General features: G+C 40.0%; 1 protein-coding gene across 1 annotated transcript in view; it reads right to left on the bottom strand.

Annotated features, from left to right (window-relative positions):
• Positions 1-698: 698 nt before the first annotated feature.
• The window catches only part of PYGL (glycogen phosphorylase L), a 23,450-nt gene continuing 2,927 nt past the window's right edge, over positions 699-21,221 (bottom strand). The window contains exons 2-20 of the mRNA XM_072428448.1: positions 17,452-17,553; positions 15,002-15,080; positions 13,829-13,932; positions 12,991-13,122; positions 12,289-12,400; positions 10,801-10,883; positions 10,089-10,232; positions 9,732-9,824; positions 8,710-8,856; positions 7,922-8,085; positions 6,325-6,439; positions 6,136-6,237; positions 5,793-5,940; positions 4,856-4,914; positions 3,080-3,221; positions 2,643-2,850; positions 2,170-2,304; positions 1,930-1,996; positions 699-1,384 (exon numbers count right to left, since the gene is read on the bottom strand). Of these exons, the coding sequence (XP_072284549.1) occupies positions 1,106-1,384; positions 1,930-1,996; positions 2,170-2,304; positions 2,643-2,850; positions 3,080-3,221; positions 4,856-4,914; positions 5,793-5,940; positions 6,136-6,237; positions 6,325-6,439; positions 7,922-8,085; positions 8,710-8,856; positions 9,732-9,824; positions 10,089-10,232; positions 10,801-10,883; positions 12,289-12,400; positions 12,991-13,122; positions 13,829-13,932; positions 15,002-15,080; positions 17,452-17,553 (2,415 nt within the window). The 3' untranslated portion in view covers positions 699-1,105. The remainder of the gene's footprint in view (positions 1,385-1,929; positions 1,997-2,169; positions 2,305-2,642; positions 2,851-3,079; positions 3,222-4,855; positions 4,915-5,792; positions 5,941-6,135; positions 6,238-6,324; positions 6,440-7,921; positions 8,086-8,709; positions 8,857-9,731; positions 9,825-10,088; positions 10,233-10,800; positions 10,884-12,288; positions 12,401-12,990; positions 13,123-13,828; positions 13,933-15,001; positions 15,081-17,451; positions 17,554-21,221) is intronic.

The following is a 21,221-nucleotide window of genomic DNA, read 5'->3' as shown; positions in this document are numbered from 1 at the left end:
GTAAAGAAAAACAAACAAACATTCTAGAATGTGCAGCAAATTAGTCAAGGGGGGCTTAACTTTGCCCATCACTACTACTTTCAGCTTCTACTAAAATCATTACCCGTTGGTTGCTGTATGGGGTCAGGTACATACATACTTATCATCACTACAGTCCAAAAATGCAGCAAGATACAGTCAGCCTGGCCAATACACACATAAGCCCTCCTCCATCTTGTTTGGCTAGCTAGAATGTCACTAATTTTTGACCCCCATTTGATATCTATGTGTATTAGAGGTGGTTAGAGTGGTCCTTGATTGAAGGAACAAAGCCATGCAAACACCAGTTAAACATAGTCACCCTCTGTTAAAGCATGGCAATGGTAAAAGATGCTCAAGAGCAATTGGATGTTCTATGTTTGGTTATGTAAATGTTCTCACCTTTCCCAATTGAAAGATAATTATCCTCAGCCTCATATGCCATGCCAAGTTTTATACTTGAAGGCTACTATTGTGCACAGGTGAAAAGCCTATAATTGTAAACTGATGCCACCATTTCCAATGACCCAGGCAAGCTGCAATATATTTGCATTTGGATACACTTTGGCATACCAAACTTGGCCATGTTGGGTCTGGGTATCTAGGAATCAACATCCCATGGTCATAAAAAGGATTGTTTAGTTATCACAGATCCAATAATCTAAACCACACACGCCATCTTTACAATAAACATTTTCTCTTTAATGTCTGCAGCAGATTAGTACATGTTTTCAGATATGTGCAAAGAATAGTAAAGACATTTGCTCAGAGGAGGATACATGAGCAAGGCTGGTTGGGATAGACAGAAAAAGGTAACCATTAATCCAAAAAAATACAGCTTTGATGCATAAAATCTGTATTGACCTTCTACTTTGGCAATGTATACAGTGCAAAAAAAAGGTACAAAAGCAAGTTCTTCCTACTTATGACCCAAAGTTTAAAAATCATGAGCTTTACAGGAGAAGAGCAGAGTCAAGTAACCCATAGCAAGAACTTTTCGAGATCTACACTATTGTACTCAAACCAAACTGGTTGCAGCACATTTCTGCACTCTGCTTCCATTATTCATCCCATTCGTATTCATGCTCTACAAGTGCTTTGTGCTCATCTTGCCAGCGAGAGCCAGGTTATCTTTTGCAGCAGCTTTACGATCCTCAGCAGGTGCAGCAGCTTTATTATCCTCAGCAGGTGCAGCAGCTTTATTATCCTCAGCAGTATCTCTGGGTTCATTGGGTGGTGGGATCTTCAAGTCAGAGGGCTCTACTCCCCAGATATCACGGGCATATTCCTTGATGGTTCTGTCACTAGAGAACTTTCCAGATGCCGCTATGTTTTTGATAACCACTTTGGTCCATTCTTTTGGATTCTAGAATAGTAAAAAAGCAAGTTTAACATAAGTGATCATCACACCTTAAAGTATAGGACACTTTGAAGTGGACCTGAACTCAAAGTGAGGATATATTCGATTCTAAAAATGTTGTCAAGCATATCATGCAAGGGTCTAGACACAGTTCTCCAGCCTCATGCCTTTATATCTGCAGTGCAGGATACACAGCCTTGCTGCTAAATTTCAGTAGATTTTGTGCTACTTGGTTGCTTATTTTTCTCCTTGCTGGAGGCTGACATAAGGAATCAAAGCCCTGCTTCTACCAAAACAGTCCCCCCCCCCCACACAGCCACATTACAAAATAAGGCATAGTAGGTTAAAACAGGGAAAGATCAGCTACACAATATCATAGGCAATACTGATGATTAGGCCAAGCCTTATAGGGTATGGTTTTTAAACTAAACAGAAGTTGTTGCTTGAAGCTGTGCAGAATGTGATCCAGGTACACCTCGTATATCAGGGTTAGCAGCAATTTTACATGGCCTTATGACAATGGCAGTATATGCACTTGATGTGTTACTGACCTTATACAATGCACTAACTCTCTCCTGGCACTTCACATAAGCTTCAAAGTCTGCAAATACTTTAAACCTAAAAAATAAAAACAAAGAAACAAAATTATTGGAAACAAGATTTATTGTTGCACACAGTGGAGGATCTCACAATGCTAGCCCTGCAACCGTCTGCTTAATAAAACAAATATGAATCCTTTGAGAACATATGGATCGTTTCTTTGCTAAAGCTCAGGCCAACCATTCACTCACCTGTCGTGGTTGAAAAGCATGTTGACCAAGTCTTTGAAGAGATCTGGATTTGTGGGAGAGAAAAAGCCACCTTGTATCTGGTCCATAACTTTCTTTAGCTCTGGAAGTTTTTCATAATATTCTCGGGCATGGTACCTGTAATGGAGATTTAAAACAAAACATTATAACAAATGGAATATACACAGGCTATAACATGCTACTTGTGTATTCCCAAAGGAAAACTTTATACACCTAGGACTATGGTCATTTTTTGGAATGCTGCCTCCTAAGGTTTGGAGACAAAGGTATGATCTTTCCAGATAAGACATAAATAGAAATTCTGGACAATGTAACGTGTGTGCAGGTCAGTTCCTTCTACAGGTCTCTAGTGGCCATCACATAATCTTTTACGATATAGAATGTGTCTTTTGGGCCATGGGAAAAAGATAAATAAATGGGTGGTATATAAAGTATATAGAACGCTTGGAACATACCCCTTTTTGTCCAGTTCAGCCACATCTTCAACACGCATGCCAAAGATGAACAGGTTCTCTTCTCCAGCCTCCTCTGCCATCTCTACATTGGCTCCATCCATGGTACCAATAGTAAGAGCTCCATTCAACATGAACTTCATGTTCCCAGTACCAGAGGCCTCAGTGCCCGCTGTGGAGATCTGTTCTGACAAATCTGTGGCTGGGATCACTGTCAATGAAACACAAACCTCTGCATCAAACAGCTGTATGCAATTGGCAATGGAAGTTCAAATTGACAGGCATGCCTAAATTTGGACATTACTGCCCCTATTCATTCTCCATGGGGCCGCTTTGGGTGGAAGCTTCTTGTAAGGTCTCGGTGGCATGAGGAAGTGGTAATTGTACTACATCCTCATAGCCAGTCTGAACTTTCCAGCTGAACAGCAATTCAAACAAACCTTTTTCTGCCAGAGAGACTCGGTAATTCTCCAAGTAAATGACTTTCAGCTTATTCCCCACCACAGGGTCATTGTTCACAATCTCTCCCACAGAGGTGATGAGTTTTATAATCGTCTTTGCCATGTGATACCCTGGAGCAGCCTGAAAGCAAAGGAAAAATAATAAATGCAGATTATGCGTATGCTTGAAGAGCAATTGGACCAACAATTCATTCCAAGTCTACAGCAAATGCAATTCATATAACTAAGGAACTCTTGCTGAAAGAATAATTAGGGCTATCACTGTTACAGCAAGGCAGCTGAAGTACAGCACCAGATGAATATCTAGCTCTAATCTGAACACACCATGCCAGGTAATGATGGATTTGTTCTTTAGAGATGCTTTGGACATTTCAATCACACAATGCATATTTTTTTTTTTTTTTTGTGGCGTTCCTCTATTAAAAGGGATTTACTCTCTCCAATTGTCCAGATGAGCAATGTCACCAAGAATGAACCTGATGGGAAATTCAAAAGTTTGGAGCTGCCACCAGAACAGGATTAGGGTGGGCTACCAATGGGGACACTTTGCAGTGGGTTTGCCTTCACATTTCTTCACACAGTCTACTGGACACATAGTAAAAGGGAATCTCCCTAATCAGAAAAAAAAATAAATGCACAATCTCTCCCACAGAGGTGATGAGTTTTATAATCGTCTTTGCCATGTGATACCCTGGAGCAGCCTGAAAGCAAAGGAAAAATAATAAATGCAATTATGCGTATGCTTGAAGAGCAATTGGACCAACAATTCATTCCAAGTCTACAGCAAATGCAATTCATATAACCAAGGAACTCTTGCTGAAAGATTAATTAGGGCTATCACTGTTACAGCAAGGCAGCTGAAGTACAGCACCAGATGAATATCTAGCTCTCATCCGAACACACCATGCCAGGTAATGATGGGCAATTTGTTCTTCTTTAGAGGTGCTTTGGACATTTCAATCACACAATGCATATTTTGTAATTTTTTTTTTTTTGTGGCGTTCCTCTATTAAAAGGGATTTACTCTCTCCAATTGTCCAAATGAGCAATGTCACCAAGAATGAACCTGAATGAACCTGATGGGGAATTCAAAAGTTTGGAGCTGCCACCAGAACAGGATTAGGGTGGGCTACCAATGGGGACACTTTGCAGTGGGTTTGCCTTCACATTTTCTTAAGTCTACTGGACACATAGTAAAAGGGAATCTCCCTAATCAGAAAAAAAAAATGTGATTATATATATATATATACATTTAAAGACTTTAGGTACACTTTAATTTTCCACACAGTCTTTAGCAAAGCATGCATTTATTCGTAAGGCAAGCTGTACTGACAGTTACCTCTCTATCTAAATATCCTCCATCGAGTGGGCTTTGCTCAGAATTTTTACAAGCCCATAAAAATCTATGAAGAGTCAAACAAAAGCCTATTATTACACATCCTAAAATCAGAAGGTTTACCTTTAAGCCAAAAATACGCACTTGGTCAGATTATGTAGCACCACTGTGTGTGACCACTCAGATTTGCTATAAGCAAGACAATATTCAATGGGTGGGAATTCTAAAAAAAAAAAAATCCTAAAGAGACTCAAATTGCGTGCAGGAACCATGATTTTGGTATTGATTGATGTATCTCAATTCAGCCCACCAGTCGCAAATGATTCATTTACATTTTCAACCTTAAAAGTGTCGTTATCAGGTACAATGAAATGTCCTTAATAAAGGAAGATCATACCAATCACTAAACATTTAGTTACCTTTCCACCAATTATAACCGTCCTTGGAACAAAGTCTTTGTGGGGGTTTTCTTTAATACCTAGGAAAATAAAAGACAAAAGTTTCCTTGTGCATAAAATAACATTGTTAGAGCAATCCCCAGATATGGAACACACCTCCTGTCACTCATTAGTGAAGAATGTTTAATTACCCATGTAATGGAGAATGTAGATTAAATATAAGTTCCGGAGCATAAACCTGCTTCACTAGAACATGAAGAGGAGGGGGGCCCAAAGCGTGAGAATTGTTATATTCATCAATTAACGCAGAGACTCCTTAGCAGAATATTTCTTTGGTGAAATTGCTTTAGGGGGTATAGGACAATGATGGAAATAAGGATATCCTAAGAGTTACAAGAATAAAAATGCAAGGGGTTTTTGCATACTAATCCTTAAGCTATGTACAGTCAGATAATAGTGATCCAGGTCAATTAATCGTGAAAATCTGACACACGTATAGCGGTCCCCTGATCGGAGTAGAGCACAGCGGGGTGCTACACACTCATCCTACCCCCTCCCCTCTCCACAGAGCAGAGCTGTGTGTACAGCACTTGTTTATCTGTCACTTCAAATCATGGAAAATAAATTTCTTTAGATTTAATGCATTTTATTCCCCCCCCCAACCACCTGGTGGACAGGAACATTTTCTCTCCTAGAGTACAAGCCTCATGTTATCGCCCTAACTCAGGATATCAGAACTGAAGAACAACACTCCGTCCCCATAACATGTTTGTATTTCAGAGGGTTGATGCCCACTGCTTGGAAATTTCAGTGCAGCTTAGAAAGTTGGCTTGGCAGGGCGGTCACTTCATCCCTGGCAGAACCAAAGGGTATTTTTTCTGCTTTTGCAGAGTATCCAGAGTTCTAAGGAATGTGTACAGATATACTGCATAAAAAGATGAATATGGAGGATACTCACGGTTGTACATAGTGATGATATGGAGGCAGTTGAGTAACTGTCTCTTATATTCATGAATTCTCTTCACTTGCACATCAAACATGGAAGCTGGGTTTAACTTCATCTTGTATTCATTCTCCAGGTACTGAATAAACTTTAGTTTGTTTTCCTGAATGCACAAACCAAAAACTAAGTTATTAGTAGCAGATACCCCACTACCACTGAGACTGAGGGATCATTACCATCCATTGATGCGCTCCATAATGATGGTGCATGAACTATTGATAATAGTGATATGGTTACAGGCGATTATTGAATTTCTTACATTGCCATAGCTCTTTTGTGCCAAACCCATACAACTTACCTCTTTCACCTTTGACACATCTCTGATGAATGCATTGTCATCAACAAACTTATTCAGCTTGGTCAGCTGGCTCAAATCCTTGACATAATCCTCCCCGATTTTCTGAAACACAAGATGTCAGCCTCTTGTAAAGCCCAGCAAAAGTTATACTGCAGAAAGGAATGGGTAAGTATCAGATTGCTCAATTACCTCTGCTATAAGCTCTGCAAGACCTGGATTACACAGCAGCAACCAACGGCGAGGAGTGATGCCATTGGTCTTGTTTTGGAATTTATCAGGCTCCAGTTCACTGAAATCTTTAAATCTTTTTGAAAAAAAAAAAAAAAAAAAAATCATATATATTTTTTAGTAAGTCCATTTTGGTTTCTTTATATGACTGCCTAGAGGCAGCCACCTTGTAGGCATAAGAAATATGTTGCTTATATAATTACTATATCCACAACTCACAATACATTGCTTGGTGGTCATTGGGAACAATACCTGTTACATTGCTGCTCAGCAGGAAGAATGTCACACCTACAGATAGCCAAAAAGATCATTGGCGCCAGCCAAGCCAATCTGAGAGTCACAAACTGCTCATTGCTCGGGGAACCCCTGGTCTATAGTCTTATCACCAACTGGGTCTTGAAGCAAATCACTCTAGTGTCCCCACCATATTCATATGTCCACAAGAGTAAAAGGCCATTTTTTGGGGGGAAACAAGACCAAGACCAATTTTTCAGGGCAAGACGGTCAACTTGCAACTATGTCTTTGGAATAAACCATGCAAACGAAGGGCCCAGAGGAAGTTCATATCAACTAACCAAGATTCCCAAGACCTTGAAAAAACTGAAAGGCGGAGTGATCATTGATGAGTATCCATTAGTTTTCGGTCTATTGTGATCAACTTTTTTCCCCTTTTCCTTTATTAATTTTATCTTTTTACCATATAATAAATCTTTATTTTTTAAAAGAACCTTTATGGGACTTAAGTAACATTCATCTTTATTAATTCAGGTCTTTCAATGAAAACACCTCTTGTATTACAAGGTATTATATAACAATGAAGCTTGCACATACGTGTTTGGCTTTTATTGCAGCTTCAGGAGAAACAAGTGAATACATGTGAAATGCACACGTGCCATCTATGGATTATGGATAATAAGCATATAAACTACGTTATGCTGGGATCTTGGACCATTACTCAGGGAATATGGTTAGGATCTGATACGTATGGATTATAAACAAGCTGCATTGTTCCATACCTGGTAATAGAAAACGTATTTACATTAATGGACATGCATTAATAAAAATATATTTTTATGATATGTTCCTTTTAGTACATAAGTAACATTAAGTCCCATATTGGTCGTTTAAAAATATAGTGGAATGAGGGATGTGGTACTTAAGAATAGACCTGGGCTTTATGAACAAAACGTTAAGTACAGGATGAGCCTATGACCCAGGAAATTGTAGGTTTTTGAAAGCGGTCAAACTCTTTTAATGGCTCTGTACAGACTTTTATTAAACATAACTGGGAAGGGGATAAGAGTTACTGCATAGATTTATTCTTAAGATAATAAGCTCCATAATCAACATTTAATCAGCAAAACAGTTATGTAAAATTATCCAAGGGGTGCCAGGAGTAGTACATGATGGCTAGAAATTCAAATATGAATACAATGTGTTTTCTTTTTTGGGACTAGTATTTAGAAAGTATCACAATGTGATTGTTCATAGAGATGAAACATGGAAGTAATGCACACCCTATATTAAGTAATGCACACCCTATAATAGGGTTACTTACACTTGTGATTTCACAATGTCCGAGTGGATTTTGGCCACCCCATTGACAGCATGCGAGCCAACAATACACAGGTGAGCCATGTTAATTCTTTTAACGCCATCCTCTTCGATCAGTGACATTCGCCTGAGGCGATCAACATCGCCAGGGTATAGGGCAGAGATCCTCTAAAATTTTATTAGGTGGAGAGAAAATGTATAGTTAAAGTTTACAAGGAAAGGTTGTTTATGGACAGAAAAAAAAAAAGAAAGAAAGATGGAGCTGCTATGAACAGCAGGTTGCTTTAAGTGGTCATCATGCAATGGTTGCCACTTGACCACAGCCAAGCATTGCAAGTTGACTAGTGGTTGTTCTTGTTTGGCTTTAAAATATATGGACACAAAACAAATATACCGCAATAGTTTCTAACACTTTCCTTTGCTGCATGCATGTTCTATGTCCAGTTTAAGAATGGAAACCAGAAAACTGGGCAACCAATATACATAGAGCCTGATTTAATAAAGCTCTCCAAGGCTGGAGAGGATACTTTTATCAGTGAAGCTGGGTGATTCTGGTCCACGATTGAAACATTTCCTAACAAATAGCAAATGACTAAGAAATCCATTTAACATTTGCTGGATCACCCAGGTTCACCAAAGAAAATGTATCCTCTCCAGCCTTGGATTAAATCAGGCCCATAGATGGAGGCTAGTAATGGTGGTCTCCATGCTTCGGATAAGCAAGATTTAAAATAAAAAATGAGATTTCCTACCTTAAGAAAGAATAATTGATCATTTGGAGGAATTGCTTACATCAAGATGCCTCTGGTTTATTTCATAGATGATCTGCAGGTGCCTAGGAAGCAGCTTCTCCACCAGGTCAACAGGCCAACGCTCCAGAGCTTCAGGCAAAACTGTGTGGTTAGTGTAGGCAAAGGTCTTCTTTGTAATTTCCCAGGCCTAAACAGAAGATCAGAAATAGCAGTGAGACAAATAAAACCTTTTATTTACAAAAATCAAAGAGAATACAATCATTGTTTATACCTCCTCCGCTCCAAAATGTTAGCTACAGGACTGAAATACCCTGGTTGGAGAAACAAGTTAAACTCTATGCATGGGAGTAGTGAAGGGGAAATATCATCATTAGGCAAACCAAAAGTTAGTTCTGCACAGGGCCCCACTGTTTGCTACATTTGCCAGTGCTAAGGACCCATCCACACTATTAAGTTGCAGTATTGTATATGATCTGCAGCAAAAGTTACAGCGGCATTCAATTGTTAACTGTGCCAGCTCCATAAAGACACAAGGCCAGATTTATTAAAGCTCCACAAGGCTGGAGAGAATGCACTTTCATCCGTGAAGCTGGGTGAACCAGCAAACCTTGAATGGATTTCTTCAAAGTAATTTGCTAGCAAAAGTTTTGAATCCTGGACCAGTCCATTCCAGGTTTGCTGGATCACCCAGCTTCACGGATGAAAGTGTATTCTCTCCAGCCTTGTAGAGCTTTATTAAATCAGACCCACAGAGCTTGGTGTGGACAAACCCGAGTGGCCTGCAGATCCCAGACCTCAACCCTTCTGACACCTCTTGGATGAATTGGAACTTACTGGCTCTTCATACCCAGTGTAAGTACCTGACTTTACAAATACTCAAAGACGCAATGCACAACCTTGTGGAAACCCTTCAAGATTAGAGAGAACTCTTCATACATTGTGATGTAACCTATAATTTACCATTTGGTTTACATACAACTGTAAAGTGGTGGGCAATGTGCACAGGTTGGCAACATGTTTTTTTTTTCACCCTTGATATCTACATAGTGGTAGGTGACTTACCTTCTCCCATGGAAGTTTCTCTATATCTAGGAAAATTCTCATCAGCTCTGGAATTCCCAATGCTGGGTGAGTGTCATTAAGCTGAATGGCCACCTGAAAAGGTAAAGTATTATTGTTATTAATAATAAGCAGGATTTATATAGCACCAACATATTACGCAGTGCTGTACATTAAATAGGGGTTTCAAATGACAGACAGATACAGACAGTGACACAGGAGGAGGAGAGGACCCTGCCCCGAAGAGCTTGCAATCTAGAAGGGGGGGGGGTCTGACTCAATAGGAGGGGTATTACAGATGAATTTTATTGCAACTTTCCACAGACAATGATAGCCGTATCTCATTAAAGCTCCCCGCACCTTGTCTGGAAATGCATCAAATCCAGTCCTGATGGTGTCCCGGCATCCGAATCTGGAAGCTTTGAAACGGCGTATGATGTCTTGCAAGGAAGCAGCCACCACAAAGTACTCCTGCTTCAAACGCAGCTCCTTCCCTTCAAAAAACTGCAGATGGAGAAAAAAAAATAAAGTAAATATTCAAATACATGAATATAAAATGATTACATTATCTCCCCAGTCTTATCTTTGTACTAAAAAGTAAATTGAATTTATAATGGAAGGTGCAGCCTTTATCAGTACAATCCAATAATGCAAAAGCTAAAATTTCAGGCAAGCAGCTACAAATTTAAATACATAGAAGAAAATGATTTTATAAATAATGATTTTTAAATAACCGCAGCAATGCCTGCTGCTGAACATTCACTACAGTCAAGGTCAAACTGCTGTTTAGGTGACTCAGACAAAGTCATATTTGTTTATACATACGCAATGAAATTTTTAACCCAAGTAAGCATTGCATTGTTAAAATGGCATTTGAGAATTAACTAAAGTTCAGCTTTAACTCCCATCTCAGATTCTATTTTTGCCACCTAATTGCTTCTGAATGTTTGAAACATTTCCTTATCTCACAATGGGTTGCAGATTACACGTCAATGACAGTTGCAAGGAAATGTGCTAATATCTTTGAATCTGTAACCACCTAGAAATGAACCACAAATATGAGGACTCTTACATTATCATTTGGATAGAGCACCCGAGAGATGTTCTCTGCTAAGTTACGGTCCAATACAGCCTGGATGTAATCGCCAACATTAACTGGAACACAAAGCAATAATAAAAAAAAAAAGTTACAATTACCCATCACATGTTATAGAACACAAAAAAGTTATTTATAGGCAAGATGTTGGGGGGACTGAATTTAAAATTAGGAATATGAAATCGGATTCTTTCAGAAATGTAAATAGTGTTGCTGCACAATGATGTGTAGCCAAGTTCTTCTTTGGGTTCTATTAGTTACCGGTTGAGTTCTAGCATAGCAATGACTGTCACAAACTTTTAAACCAGAATTATACAAGCCTGATCCTTGTATTTAGATTCTATCAAGCTTGGAGGAAACTGTTGTAATGTAGCTGTGTGCAAACAAACAAGTCTTGCAAAATATATTATACAGAGAAACCTAATTTTGTAATCCTCATCTTGCTAAATATATTTTGTTTTCTGCAAACAAAGAGCTTTACTATCTACAAACTGCAAATTAACCCCACGTAGATCATATGTGGTTATGAACCGGCACGGTGTACTGAAACCCATGACATTACATTTTTGGTTTCTCTAGGTGCATCAAAACAAATTGTGTTCAAGACTTAAAGTCAATATTCTTCCTAAAGCAGGGACAGCTTAAGCTGAAAAGTCTGTCCCTCTGATAGCAGTTGTACAGAAGGGCCCCGGATCTATGTGTGAAAGAAATGGTCATGGACATACCCCATGCCAAATCAAGAGAACTACAATCAACTCAGCGGAGTTCTGAAACCAAACAGATAAAGGGTCACCCTCTACAGCAGGGGTGTCAAACTCAAATACACAGAGGGCCAAAATTAAAAACTTAGACCAAGTCAGGGGCCAAACTTGAAATTTATTGAAAAAAATTGAGTAAGTTTACTACTTCATCCATAACTACAAAAACAACCCCCCCCCCTATACACCCACACACTTTAGGGGTTGAAAAGACTAATTTCTATTTATCTATGAAGCCTGTTTTAGTCATCCTCCCACATCAGAAGTTTGTCCGACACTAAATATTACACTATGCAGTCTCTAATGGATTGAAACAAACAATGCCCCTGGTAGTCAGGCACCATGTGATCATTGCCTAGGTCTTGTGTCACATGATGGGCGTACAGGAATAATGTACATGTATTGAAAATGATGATGTGAGGTGGGCCAGATGTAGTTCATTTTCAGAATTCTTTGGGGGCCAAAAAAAAAAAAAAAAAAAGACTTTGAGGGACAGATTTGGCCCACGGGCCAGAGTTTGACATCCCTGCTCTAGAGCATGCTGGCAAGGACAGGATCTTTACTCTGACTGAGGTTGATTTTTTAAATAAAAACTGTACACACCTTGTTTTAATGCACCTGGAAGTTATATTGCAGTTTGACAAGCAACAACATTGCTCTTTCGGCCCCATACAATATTTACAAGATGGTCCAAGGTCAGACTTACAGTCCCTGAGGTTGAAGTCATTGGGTGCCCTTGCTGACCACAGTCTCATGGTGTTCACTGTATTATTCATGTATCCAGGGACTGGAGTATCATAAGGCATGGCCAGAACTACCTGTAATATAGGAAAACAGTGAAAAGACAATTATGCACTCCTTATCTATTGCTGGCAGCTATAAAATGTTTAATAAACTATTGGGCGCCTTGCTCTCATGCACAGCATCTGACACTTCGGGCTTTGTCCCATGCCTTCTTTAGCTCCCTATTACTGGCCAGTATATAACTACTGTTTGCAGTGGGTGGCAAGCAATTGTAGGTGGGTGGCAGTCCCTGTATTGTCACCCAACTCATCACTAACCACCCAAAAACAGCCCGGTGGTTACGTAAAAGTGCTGGGTGGTGTGCCCAGCTAAAAGGGACTGGGGACAACACTGCAGGGTCATGCTAATGGTGTAGCTGCAGGGAAGTGGGGGTACAGCAAACAGAACCTGGCACACCCAAAACCATTGGATGCTGAAAATGTTAACAAAGCCTTCAGGTCTGCAAGAAATTGAGAACCTGATGCAACACAGGCCATTATAGCAAGTAAGTCTATAGTAAAAGTACATGTATATTTCTATATTAATGTCTCTTTGCCTCTATCATGCATCTCCTACAAGCAATGACAACACTAAAATCATTGCACAGTTGTCAATTGACACTTACCTGGGTGTCCACCCATCGCACGCCAGTTTTCGTGTTTTCAACCCTACCATAGAAGTGAACAGGAAGCATGTACTCGGGACGGGCCTTTTCCCAGGGGTTTCCATGTCTCAGCCAATCATCTGCTTCCTCAACCTGAAAAGTAAGAGTTAGAGTTTGGTGAAAGAACATAAGAATAATTCAATAATACCCCTCTCATCCCTTATTGTGGATAGAGGCACTTCGCAATACCCCGAGTTACCCACAACACTTTAGAATCACACGTTGCATACAAAATATGAACTTGGTAATGTAATATGAGGATCTGCCTTGGCATTAGCTTTAAAGCAACATAAGCATGTTTATGGCCAATGTATAATTCAAACCAATGGTCCATTATGCTTTAGTACTATAACTTATGGAAACAAATTACAAATCTGCAGGGCAACATAAAGACAGTTTGCTGGTTGCCACATAAGTTTCCTTTGTATTGTTCCATAAACAACCATCCATCAGAAATCAGTTAATATGACCACACAAAACTGGACCATCTGTCTTCTAATTGGCTGATTTTGCATCATCTTAACATGCTGTGCAAGAGTTTTCCCATTGCATGATAATCACCCATTACATAATATCACAAGTAAACAGCAATGAGAGGACAGAACACAGGAAATGTTCACAGAAATGAGATAAAGCGTCAGGAAACCAAAACTTGAGTAATGACTACTTAATATAGTTTAGGGTTTTCATAATGCCTATTAGTCAAACACATCTTGTAATCTTAAAAAAATAATTCTAAAGGGTGTTAATCATGAATTCTGGAAAGAAAGTAAATTACATAAGCTTGTTAGGGCATTACCTGCCATCCACCTTTTATCTTCTGGTTAAATATTCCATACTCATATCGGATGCCGTACCCATAGGCTGCCAGTCCTAGAGTAGCCATGGAGTCCAGGAAACAAGCTGAGTAATGAAGAGATGCAACAGATAAAATATCTCATACAAAACCACATTTGGTTATTTAATTAGACAAGCAGTGCAAAATATATAAAGATGGTGCTGGATGCAGGAAATCCAAGATATAAAGGTTATTTTTCTAACAGTAAAGTAGAACAATTGGTAAGCACATGATTAAATGCCTTGACATGTCACGAAGAACAGAACCTGTATAAAATCTGAACTAAGAACTAGGGCATCAGCCTCCTGCAATCAGAAAGACATTCCTTAGTCTCCTTTCCCTCTAAATAATCTTTTTAACTGTAAAGAACATGATCCATAGAGCGTGCACACTTGAACACAAAGGCTGCTGCACAGGTACTGGAATGTCATGATGGTTGTGACGGTCGGTGGACAACCGACCGTCACACTTGCTGGATATCCATGGCTTTGCCATGATATATCAATGTAAAAGGTGGCCCTCACTTTGTAGCCATCTGGTGCCATTCATTTCTAATGGCACCCCAACACACCTAGTGAGAACCACTGCATTATAACTCAATAGGCATGCAGTTTTGTGCATCCCCCCAGCCCATTTGTGTAAGTGGGTTACTCTTACTCCTTATTCTTGTATGTCTACTCATCACATATACAGACCGGAGACTTTCCAAAGCTCTGGAAACTATAATAAAAAAACAAGTTTTCTGTGCAGAGAGCCAAGTCGCTGAGCAACGTCCAACATAAGAAATACTTTAGTAATTAGTAAGCGTCTTGTTTGTCCGGGTCTTTGTATATTTACATGAAGTCTGTTTTTCAAGAATTCAAGCTTGGAAAATTTCTCTACAGTACCACAGGCATTCAATTGAATAAACAAGTCATTTTAGTGCTTGGAACATTATCAGCTTTTATTAACAACCCATAGCGATTCCCTACTCCATAGATCTCTTCTATTAGTGCCCGAAATGGATCAATGGATGGAAAATGATTGGTAGTCATGGACCAGACAGATCTTGGTTATTGGTGATTATTTGTACAGGCTGTCAAGCATGCATGGTAAATGTCAACCACAAAATTGAAATGCAGAGCAATTACTAACCAGCAAGACGTCCCAGGCCACCATTGCCAAGTCCAGCATCTTCTTCCATTTCCTCCAGTTCCTCGATATCCAGTCCAAGCTGCAAAACAAATATGAAAATAGAAATTAAGCAACGTGCATAGCTATGCCAATAAAGGGAAAAGTCAGATAGTAAGTGAAATCCAGGTAAACTGAATAATGCAGATGAAAGAGTTACAACAATAAGAATAACATGGTAATTATTTCTACACATACAATATTTTATCTAGTTTAAAAGCTTGGTTCCTAATTTCCTTATTCCTGCCAGTTTGTTTTGTTGCTACCAGCAATATTATTTATCTGATGACGTCAACAAAAGACTTTTTTGGATTTCAGTTTATTGACATAAGCACAATATATAAAAAGCACCGGTAGGGGTCACAATGTAATTTATTCTAAAAATTGGGACTTGTTACATTTCCAGGAATAAAAGTGGAATATTAAATTCTTTTTCCCCTCCAGCAAATTGTGTCCTAGTCTCCTCTCCAGAGACTTAATACCACAGCTTGTCTGCCCAGATATTGAACCATGCCAGGCATTTCCTTAATTCAACTTCTAAAAGAAGATTAATATTCTTCCAAAAAATAACTAAAATAAAGCCTTGCAATGTTAAATAAAGCACTAAAGGTGGAACAAAGTACCTTTAATAATAAATATACCTTTTTTCTTCCGTTCCATCTGCATTGGCAACATTGCCTTTGCCAACATGTTCGGACAAGTTGCTGATTGACTAACCCTTTTGGCAAATGCCAAGTAACCAATAGTTTGGTGATGATAATGGGCCTTTCTTTGCTTCAGAAAGTAAATATTATAACTGTTTGGTTACTCCCTTTGCCAAACTGATACCAGGGCTTTAAAACTGTCTCACATTCAAAGACGGACTTAAAAGTTTTTCTCACCTGGTTGTTGGACCCAATACAAAAAAAAAAATAAATTGTTGGGTGTGCTGAAATACTCATCTGACTGCCATGGCGGGCTTCTTCTGGAAACCAATGGCTGTTGCCTTAGAAAGCCTAAGGTGACTGATTCATACACACCCAAATAACGAAGTACAGGCCCACATTAAGTACGTAGACACTAAAGTTGTACTTTTGAGACAGTTACTATGAGAGGGGACTACTGTGCTCCATGGTGCAGAGATCACAAAAGCAACCATAGCAGTTGGTTGATCTGAATCAAATCGTCTTATCTGAACCTCCCAATATTTTATAAAACTCTTGTTTCTGTAATAGGGGACATGCAATGCAAGGTACCACATGTGGTATCTGGGATGGAAGTGTATCTGTAGCTGGACACCCCAGTGATCATGGATCTGACATATGGGTAATGGGGCATGGGTAAGCACGTTTCGTTTACACGAGGACATGTGTCCTGGGAGGTTGCCAATGAGGGGGAGCATGTATATGGAGTGTTTGTAAAGGATATGTGTGCTGGGGGTTGACAAGGAAGAAGTCACATTTCCCTTTAGGTAGTAAAGAGGTTAGGGTTTGAGAGAGTGTTGTGGCAGGCATCCAAAACTTTGCTATGGGGCCCCAGGGATTGCCAGCTACTCCCCTATTTGTGCTGCTTTACTTATCACTCACACATTGTGATCTTCTAAGATTGTTGCAGAACTGGCTCAGGTGCCAACCGCATTCTATGTGTGCAAGGCAGAATGCTATTCACACAGAAAGCCACCTTACATAAAGGTGAGGCCTGGCAAGTCACAACCCGAGCATAACATTGAATGAACGGAATCGGCAACTCCCAACACTTGCCAAGTGCTCTAATTTCCATGGACGGTTCTGCACTTTTATAGCTGAAATGGACAGGGACTCGAAGCTGCCAGGAAGCCATGAACGGTTAAGTGCCACCCTACCACAACATGGCATCAGTTGTGTTGTTTCCCCAGTAGAATTTAATTCTCCAACCAATTGCAAAATGCAAAGGGTTTTAAAGGTTGAGGGGAACCATTAACCAATTTTTTGGGGAGGTCAATTGAACAAATGCCTCTAAAGATGGTGGTCAGTGGAAAGTATGCCCCCCTACAGTGGTGACTTAGAATAAAACCTTTATAGACCCCAAGTCATGCAGCTGGCTCTACCAAGTGGTGTTGGCCCCAGAACTATGTATGCAAGCACCATCAAGAGGAGAGTCAAATCAACCACAATTCGAGGAATCCTGGTTGAGAATGGAAGCCTTATGACAGACATCAATATGTTCTACCATCTATTTGTAATTAATACATCACTTGGTAGAGGGGGGGGGGGGGCATACACATGTGCAGAATGACACTTTCATCAATGACATTACAAGACTTCCAACAGGTCCTTCATGCCTCCAAAACCCATCCAATATTAATACTTTGCTGCATGACCTTTTAGAGATATCTAATGGAGCCCACCACTAAAGGACGATGAGGTTTATTTCTATATGTGCAAGAAGATTCTCACCTGATAGATGGCTTCATCACATGCATTCTGCAGCCCCAGATTGATCATGGTGTTCTGTAGGGTGCGGCCCATGTAGAATTCCAAGGATAGGTAGTATGTTCTCTGAAAAATAAGATAAATAAATAGTGTTGAACAACTGAACTCTGGTGCAGCCAAATGTTTTGATTTCTGATAATGCCATGGACTAAAGCATCCCATTTGTCTACGTGACATTAAATGAAATAATTTATTTGCAAAAGAAGGCAACGTGTATTGTGAGACATGTTAGTCAGCTATTGATGCCAAGCTTAATAAAATGATAGCCCTCTTTGGCTTCTATACTTTGAGTCAGACCTGAATCAAAAAGGAAATTTAGTTCTATCAATGTTTTTGCTTTGAACGGAGTACAAAATGGTTAAAACCCAACTGGTTTCAATTTTGCCGTCTGGTCCCACTGGGGAGCCTTCCCTTTATGTTTCATTCCAGAAGCCATAGATTGTGAAGAGAACTACACGGACTGTTCTCACCATAACCCTACTGAAAGGTGGCTCCTGAGATGTGCAAAATGTAAGATTTTGCCTCACTATGTGCACCAGGACAATTAGTGCCAATGACCCCCCTGATGTACAGACAGCAAACACAACTTGGACTTGGTACTCTCTAAAAGTTCTTTGGCTAGAATGATCAATGCCTGCATGCTGTTTCCACATTCAAAACCCAGTATTACATCGATGATTTAACAGTAAGCAACCTTCTAAAAAAAGGAAAGTGGATATAAAGTGTCTTACTTGCACATGCAAGCTTAACTGGAAGTATTGTGACCATTTCACTGGTGGTGGGGCAGCAAAAATGGAGGTCTTACATGACACAGAGGGTGCACGGCTAGAAGAAAAACCAAGTGTGTGTGAAACCAATTTTTCGATCACCTTCCAACTCAACTTCTTAAACATGAATGTGAAAGTCAGGTTACTGAGCCATTCTACAGATAGAAAGGGGAGAATCCCTAACCATATAACAATGTGACACTACATAGTTCAACTGAACTGAGGCCCAGCAACCTCAACATCCCTCCACTCACAGGAAAAGTGTTTTCATTGTCCTTTAATATCTTTTTGATTTGTTTTTATTACCACCGAATAATGTTTTTACATGGGAAATGCAAGATAAGCAAGACATTTATTTTAACGCATGGCCAGCTGTAAGCCCAAGCATTTCAGCAGGCAGGCTGGGTCTCATAGTATTTCACAAAAAACTGAAGCAGAATTTAAAAAATATACCCCAAAATATTATCTAAAAAAAGTCTATAAAAAAAACTTTGCTATTCTAAATAATGCAACAAAGTTTCAGCTTTCCATTGCTACACTATTCTGTGTGAATGTTTAAATACATTCCCCGCTTCCCTCCCCTCCACACAACTGAACCAGCAGGAAACTGTGGACTCAGCAATGTTTTTCTGTGAAGGCCAAAGCTGAGATTTCAAAATCCTCACCTACTGTGTCACCAAGGTAGTCTATTCGTGGGCAAGCTGGAACAGGTTTCTTCGGGACGTGGGTTTAACCTTATCCAGACCAAGATAGCAGATTCAAACAAACACCAATGCTTATGTTCAGAATGCAAACAACCAGCGCAGTGTTTAAGATAAACGGACTTACAAGAGGACATATTCAGGTAAAAAGCCCCTAAAAATCCCAAATAAATGGAGCCCTAAATATCATTGTTCTTGGTAACGCAAATAAGAACCTTGATGTTAAACTTGAATAAATGGCGGACAATAGGCCCCTGTACATAACTGACCTGGGGCCAGTGTTGACTAAGGAGGGTCTGGGGCCAAAGTGCAGTGACACACTTTGCACCACCCTATGTCCTCCCCTGGCTGGAACCAAACCAAAGTGATGGTCGTGAATTTCTCAAATTATGATGGATGGGCCCTCAACTATGAGGGATGGTTTATATTACAAACTCATTACATGGGACATTGTGGGTTTTGTGACTTTCTGAACTGTGGAAACAATCTTCACGCATCTTAAACATTTTTTCCCCTTCTGGATCACTATTCCTGGCCTGAAATGCCTCTAATCACATATACATACACGATAGATGATTGGATAGATTGGATAGATTGAGAAGAGTCAAATCCCTAGAATATTCCTCTTCTTGCACATTAGAGCCCTCTGTGAATGTCCCGTTACCCTCTGTGCTGACCCAGAGTTTGCTAGGGGCAGCTCATGTCACATGCAACATGCACATGCATCCTGTAACAAGAGGGACTGCAGTGTTGAACCCAGAATTTTTTTAAGCTGGGTGGGAGTGCCTGTATTATGACCCAACTCATCAGTAACCACCATAAAACAGCCGTATAGTTACTGGAGGTACACCCAGCTAAAAGGGGGCGGGGAGGAAACTGGACTGCACTCTCTTTATTATTATTATTCATAAACAGGATTTATATAGTGCCAACATATAACGCAGCGCTGCACATCAAATAGGGGTTGCAAATGACAGAGAAATACAGACAGTGACATAGGAGGAGAGGACCCTGCCCCAAAGAGCTTACAATCTAGGAGGTGAAAGTAACACACGATAGGAGGGCAGATATGTAGTGGTGGGAAGTAGTGAGGGTTTTACAAGACAGAAGAAGATGAGTAGGCAAGTTTGAAAAAAAAAAAAAAAAAAAAAAAAGTTTTCAATGCTCTTTTAAATATGCAAGCCAAATAAAACGAGGAAGACCATTCCAGAGAGTTGGGGCAGCTCTAGAAAAGGCTTGGAGCCGTGTGTGATGAGGTTATGAGTGAGGAAGTCATTAATAGGTCATTGGAGGAGCGGAGAGAGCGGCTATGGGAGTATTTGTCTATCAGGGAGAAAAGGTAAGTGGGACAAGAACTGTGGGGGGATTTGAAGGCAAAGCACAGGAGATGAATTTGATTTTAAAATATAATGGAAGCCAATGAAGAGAACTGCAAAGAGAGGCAGCAGAAGAGGAGCGGTGGGAAGGACGGATGAATCTGGCTGCAGCATTCATAAATAGATCATAAAGACCAGGAGCTTTTCTAACAGACCTGTGACACTAGCTTCTGTGTGGAAGTCAACAGAAAATGTTCTGATCCCCTTAGGAAAAAATCAGGAGCACAGCATAATGCCATGTCATATGAGCCTGTACTGAATCATGTAGACGGTTTAGAACAGTGGTCAGAGTATACACATTAATTGCACGTTGGCATTTTATTGCACACAGCCTCTGATTTAAAGGAGATCTGTTCTCTTAAAGTATAGTTTATAGCATTGGTGATCTCTTACTGAAAAAGGCCAATTGCCTGGCTGTGCCAGCGACCCAAACAAGCGTGCAATGTGTGAGAATTTCAGGTCACTGATTGAAGCACCAGGGATCTGCATGACCACACAATAAGTTATTGATAGCAGATGCAAAATGCAAGGGTGGCTTGGCACCATGCTTGGCATCTGCCACCCTTGGCCTTTTTTGGCTGCATTAAAATTATACGTTCCAAAAAACCACACCCAAAATAATTGCTGGTTAGGACGTGCTTGGCAGAAAATGAAACTGAAGATTTGACTGTTTTCTGAATTTTCTTTCTCTGCACTGTCCGAAGACAATGCACAGAGCGCAGGAGGCCACAGTGTGGAAATTGGGTGACTCCGCACACCGGCCTGTTAGGCATTTGTACAAAATGCTATTACGTGTACAGGAAAGGGTTAGTCCTGCACAAACTGCAAACGTTCCAACAAGCAGAACACAGAGTTATTGTAATGCTGCACAAATATTCTATTCATACAAT

This window comes from Pyxicephalus adspersus, chromosome 12, assembly GCF_032062135.1.
Source record: "Pyxicephalus adspersus chromosome 12, UCB_Pads_2.0, whole genome shotgun sequence".
NCBI classification, from domain to species: domain Eukaryota; kingdom Metazoa; phylum Chordata; class Amphibia; order Anura; family Pyxicephalidae; genus Pyxicephalus; species Pyxicephalus adspersus.
This window is presented reverse-complemented; position numbering and strand designations above follow the sequence as displayed.